This window comes from Leiobunum rupestre, chromosome 5 (genome assembly GCF_980474605.1).
Source record: "Leiobunum rupestre chromosome 5, qqLeiRupe1.1.hap1, whole genome shotgun sequence".
NCBI classification, from domain to species: domain Eukaryota; kingdom Metazoa; phylum Arthropoda; class Arachnida; order Opiliones; family Sclerosomatidae; genus Leiobunum; species Leiobunum rupestre.
The window spans coordinates 7,540,222-7,546,221 of NC_143388.1; the positions used below are offsets into that span (position 1 = coordinate 7,540,222).

The 6,000-nt window shown below is 35.7% G+C and overlaps 1 protein-coding gene across 2 annotated transcripts in view; it reads right to left on the minus strand.

Moving 5' to 3' along the window:
- LOC149943437 (band 7 protein AGAP004871-like) overlaps positions 1–3,516 on the minus strand; it is an 82,589-nt gene extending 79,073 nt beyond the window's left edge. For both annotated transcript variants that reach the window (XR_016480856.1, XM_090174969.1), the window contains exon 1: positions 3,230–3,516. Coding sequence is in view for 1 of the 2 variants with exons in the window: in XM_090174969.1 (XP_090031095.1) it covers positions 3,230–3,335 (106 nt within the window). In the remaining variant the exon portion in view is untranslated. The remainder of the gene's footprint in view (positions 1–3,229) is intronic.
- Positions 3,517–6,000: the final 2,484 nt, after the last annotated feature.

A 6,000-nucleotide genomic window follows, 5' to 3' on the forward strand; every position in this document is an offset into this window, starting at 1 on the left:
AATATTCATTCAGTTTTCTTATATTTCAATATTTTTTGTGTATAGATTTCAAAAATATTGAAATATTTTCGTATTTCTCGAGATTTCGAATACTTGGGTATTTCTGGATTTCCAAAATATTTAATTTTTTGGAATTGCTCGAGATTTCCCATATTTCTACGTATTTTTCGATATTTCTAATCTTTTTTTGTATTTCCTGATATTGAAAATAATTTGCCATATTTCTCCTACGCATTTCGCGATATTTATAATATTTCTCGGGATTTATAATATTTATAATATTTCTTGTGTATTTCTGGATTTACAAAAATATTAAAATTATTTCTACATATTTTTCGAGATTTTCCCTATTTCTAGGCCTATGAAGCTTTCGAGATTTTTAATATTCATCCGGATTTCTTATATTTTCAATATGTTTTGTGTATTTCTGGATTTCCAATATTTACCCGGAGTTCTTATATTTCCCATATTTATCCAAATTTCTTATACTTTCAATATTTATCTGGATACCTTATATTTCCCATATTTTTCCGGATTTTTTAAATTTCCAATATTTTTCCGGATTTTGTAAATTTACAATATTTATCCGTATTTCTTATATTTCCAATATTTATCCGTATTTCTTATATTTCTTATATTTCTAATATTTTTCCAGATTTCTTATATTTCCAATATTTTTCGAAATTTCTTATATTTCCAATATTTTTCGAAATTTCTTATATTTCCAATATTTTTCCGGATTTTGTAAAATTACACTATTTATCCGTATTTCTTATATTTCCAATATTTATCCGGATTTCTTATATTTCCAATATTTTTCCGGATTTCTTATATTTCCAATATTTTTCCGGATTTCTTATATTTCCAATATTTATCCGGATTTTGTAAATTTACAATATTTATCTGGATTTGGTAAATTTACAATATTTATCCGGATTTTGCAAATTTCCAATATTTATCCGGATTTATTATATTTCCAATATTTATCCGGATTTATTATATTTTCAATATTTTTCCCGATTTTGTAAATTTCCAATATTTATCCGGATTTATTATATTTCCAATATTTATCCGGATTTATTATATTTCCAATATTTATCCGAATTTATTATATTTCCAATATTTTTCCCGATTTTGTAAATTTCAAATATTGCTTGTGTATTTCTGTATTTACAAAAATACAGAAAACATTATTTTACGTATTTTCTTAAATTTGCCATATTTCCACGGATTTCCCGAGTTTTTTTAATATTTCTACGAGTTTATTATAATTATTATTTCCTATATTTCTTGTGGATTTCTAGCATATTGCACACCAGATTTCTTAAGGGATTATGCCCTCGTTTTTCACCCCAAAAAAACTTTTGTCTTTTTTACTTAGTGGCGTTTTATTTTATACAATTATCTCTCCAGTTCAGCGTTAGTTTTCATTGCCTTATTATTTTTAAGTAGCAACGAGGGAGTAATCTAGATTTTATTACTAATCGATGGACCCAGCACAACAACGCACCCGCAGAAGGAACGTTAATAACTTTAATCCCATTAATTTGTTAATAAGGATATTTAAAAAAACTTTAATATTTGCAATGAAATGTCGACAAATTAATGGCTTAGGTTTTCTTGTTATTTGAAAAATGCACGTGGCAGTATTTTACAAGGTCATTTCAACTAATGAAAACGAAAATGGTGGATAAAATTTGATTCGAAATTATACTCATAAAATAAGCAAATAAAAATTCGACTTCGATCGAAAACTACAATTCAATTGCAAAGTATGAAAGGACATCAAATTGCTTTCTACGGATCTATGTCAAATTTAAATATAATAAGCCTGATCAGAGGACCAAAATTTTCCATTGCCAATTTTCCCTAGCTCCTATGGTTTGTCCAGTATCAGTGGTCAAAGTTGGACAAAACATAGTTTATTTTTGTTATAAATATTAACGTTATACTTGTTCGCATTTTAGGTTGACTGACATATTATTAACTTTTCCTGATTTAAAATCCAAACTTCATTACTTATTTTTCATTCATTTTAACTTATTATTCGATTAATTTTCGTACGTGGAATTATTTTTAAATATTTCCTATGGAAATCAGTGCGTTTCCGAAACGGTGTCCATTAATTAAGATTTATTTATGATATCTTATTATAATATTTTATTATTATATTTTCTTATCCGTAGAAAGGCATATCCCATAGAAGAAGCGCGATACCCTTGAACTTTATTACAATTGACGGCTTTTAAAATTCATTTTGCGCGCGAAAATACCTCTACATGTTATGGTCAAAAAAGCACGCAAAGAAGGCTGTGTGCCCAAGACATGTACCTGTAGTGTCGCGCGCTAAAACGTCATTTCCAAAACCGTCAATAGTTCTATCAAAATTATTGAATCCAAACAAAATTTAATTCAATTTGAATGCGTCTTGATTCAGGGGCGCCCGCAGAAAGTTTTCAAAGGGGGAGGCAATCTTCATCCTTACATTGTTAGTCAAAAGGGGGCAGGGCCGGATTAACCAATAGGCCGAATAGGCCTGGGCCTAGGGCACCAAGCCTACAAGGGGCACCAAGAGGGTTCGAAAAAAATAAACGTACAAAACTTTAATCATTTGCTTTTCACAAAATATTTTCCGAAGTAATTTTAGTAAATGCGTCCACCCCTATGAACCAAAAACGTTTGATTGTCACATTCTCGGACGGACTGCCGTCTAGCCCCTGACGACATACTAAATCTGGCAGCAAAATGAATTTTCCTTCCATTTCTCAATTATAAATTGAGGAAGCGCCTAGCTCGCTATTGAAAAGGGGCAACAAAATTAACTTGGGCCTAGGGCCCCATAAAGTCTTAATCCGGCCCTGAAAGGGGGAAGGAACTTCCTACCTTTATTAGTATTATTTCGTATGACTTAACAACTGGAATGTTTAGTGGACTCTAATTAAATACGCTAGAAGTCAATTTAAAAAAATGATTTGAAGTATCAGGTAGCGTCTTTATGATAATGACTCGGAACAAAGCAATTTGCCTTTCAAACGAGGTATAGCGTTTATTTGTTTTACTAAACGAGCACGCTAGAAATTGCGAATCCGAATCGACAGCGCGTCATCGATTCGCGTCCGGCACTTAGGCGAGACCCTCCGTCGATGGACACACATCGCGGAGTGACACCAAACAGTGTCACACTCAACGAAGGAAATAAAACGAAACACGCTGTCACGCGTTTTCTAACCTCCAAATCTCTGAATTCCAACGTCCATGCTGCCTCTTCCGTTGCCCTCGTAGGTCATGTTGCGCGCTTTAGGCTCCACTGGTTCAGGGGTGACGCGGTTAGACATACACCTCCGTGGTTGCGGATCCGCTGCTCTTCGCCTTCATCCAGAAACGATTCTGTCGACGGATTGTTGACTTCTACCGAAAGGAATGACCAAAATTAATTCCCGAAATTGCGCCGTCAGCGAGACGAAGAAAGGACTATTTAGGGTTAAGTCGGACTCGTGGATAACAAGTAGTTCGTGGTTCTCTCTGACGGAGAGTAAAAACTCGAAACCCGCCAAGTCCGGTTCTTCGGCGAAGAGGAAATGAGGGACTTCGTTGTCATGACAACGGGCGCATTCCAGCCAATCGTTAGGGTTCGGCGTTCAACGTGCAATGGCGAAATTGATTTTCGTATAACGACGTTGAGGAACGAGCGAGTCGAGGGAACTTCCACAATGGCCCAGTCGAAGCGCGCTGTCCGAACGCTCTACGGTTCCCACGTTGCCAAGGTCCCCAAAACGTGGTTAATGTTTTGTTTATTAGGTAATCCACTTCAACCAAATTAACCAAGAGGTTTTTGTTATTTAGAGGTGAGAGAGAGAGAGAGAGAGAATTGAAATCGCGTATTTCACGCAAAAAGGAACTCATCCCACGTTCCAAAATAAATTCCCCATGGAAATTATCCTTACCACGAAACCAAAGGATATGTAATAAAAATTGGAATAATTTGAACAGCCAACGACCGTTTCTTGACCTAGATAATCTTTATAACATACTGACCACCCTTGACCAGCCATTTTTTCCAGTCAAACGGGGCAGTTTCAAGAAGATAACTTTTTCTCGTTGTAAAACCGATGTTACAAAGTTTTCAAACTATATTATCTTGGAACTGGCTTCTTGAGTTAATCAGTTTAGCTTTCTTTTGAGAAAACATTTTTCAATATGAAATTAGTTTTTTATAATGTGTAAAGTCGATTTGCTGATTGGTCAATAGGTTTACCAGAAGCTTGGTGTAAAAGCCTAGATATTTATTTTAGTAGTCACTGACTAGTGGGGGTAAAAATGGGGGTATAAAAACAAGAGGGACAGCCAACATTTTGCTTTACCCATCAGAATTAAAATAGGAGTTAATTATCACTTGAGTTACATGGGATTTAAAAAAAAATTCGATTGATAAATGATGATTTATTATACGCCAAATTCGCCATTATTTATTAATATTTAGGTAATTTTTTCACTCGTCAAATTGACTAGTGAGCCCCAGATTTCGATTAATTTTAATAGTCAGAGCATTTATTTTAGTAGTCAAATGCCGTGGCTATATGTCTTATGTACAACCCTGGTTGCAGCCCGTGATAGTAGACGATTTTTCAATATAGATTATGCTTCCTATAAGAACTCATTAGGGTAATCAGTGATATAATTTTTTCCAAGATGACTTCCAATAATCCCCTTTAAGATATCTCCCCACTGGTCAAAAGGGGTTTTCCCTAACTTGTTGAGGTTAACGGTAATAGCGAGTGTAGGGAACTGTTGGCTCATCGCGTGTCATGAACGGTAACCGGAATAATGGCATAGTGGTACCATGGATATTACCCTAGCTCATTATTATAGTTTATTAGTTATTATTAAGATATAAATTCGTGTTTAAATAAACATCTTTCCAGTTAAAAATATTTAGTTTTCCTTTCATTATACCCTTTTTTATTTCGAAATAAAAAAATATTTCCCAATTTGTTTAAAGAGCAACGGTCAAGCTTTAACCAGTTAGATAGCCCTATAGCCCGTTAAAAACTAAAATTTATGGCGAAAACCGCATCAAAAATATTAAGTGGTTAATTTTTAATAAAATAAAGAAATTTCGGGAAATTGAAAAGCGCGCGTCCGCCGCGACACCTTGTGAGAAATCGGTGAGACAGAAAAACAACTTAAAAGCGCGCGCTGCTGATGACGCGAAAAATTTGTTTTGCACGTGCGGCGCGTTCCAGTCATACGAGACCTAAGCGATTTTAAAAGTTAGGATAGTTCGAAAATCGCTCACTAAGGTGCCGCAGGCGCTGGCGTTACACCTTAAGATGGCGGCGAAAATTAAAACCCAAATACTTGACGTTATTTTGTGTTTCAAATTTTTACTAGCCAAAAGCTATTTTTTCAAGACAAAATAAGGTACGTGTAAATATATTGAACGTCTTGTTGATCTTTTGATATGCAAGTAAGGCGATATTTGAAAAAGCTTGGCCGTTCCCCTTTAATTATCCACTAGATGGCGTTGCGCATTTATTAATTGCATACACTATTAATACGTTATTAGACGCTCTAGTACTTTGGTCCATATGAAAAAAGTGATATTAAAACTATTTTTGAGTACTTGTCAAAAATCCGTAAAATACACAAAATCAGAGATCGGCGGACTCTGGGCTCTAAAGAGTCCGAGAGCTATTTTTGGGCGCGAGCTCGACTCTTCGGGAAAAAAGAGAAGAGCGCGAGCGCGAGCCCCACTCTTCCGGAGAAAAGAGAAGAGCGCGAGTGCGAGCTCCACTCTTCCGGAGAAAAGAGAAGAGCGCGAGCGCGAGCTCCACTCTTCCGGAGAAAAGAGAAGAGCGCGAGCGCGAGCTCCACTCTTCCGGAGAAAAGAGAAGAGCGCGAGCGCGAGCTCCACTCTTCCGGAGAAAAGAGAAGAGCGCGAGTGCGAGCTCCACTCTTCCGGAGAAAAGAGAAGAGCGCGAGCGCGAGCTCCACTCTTCC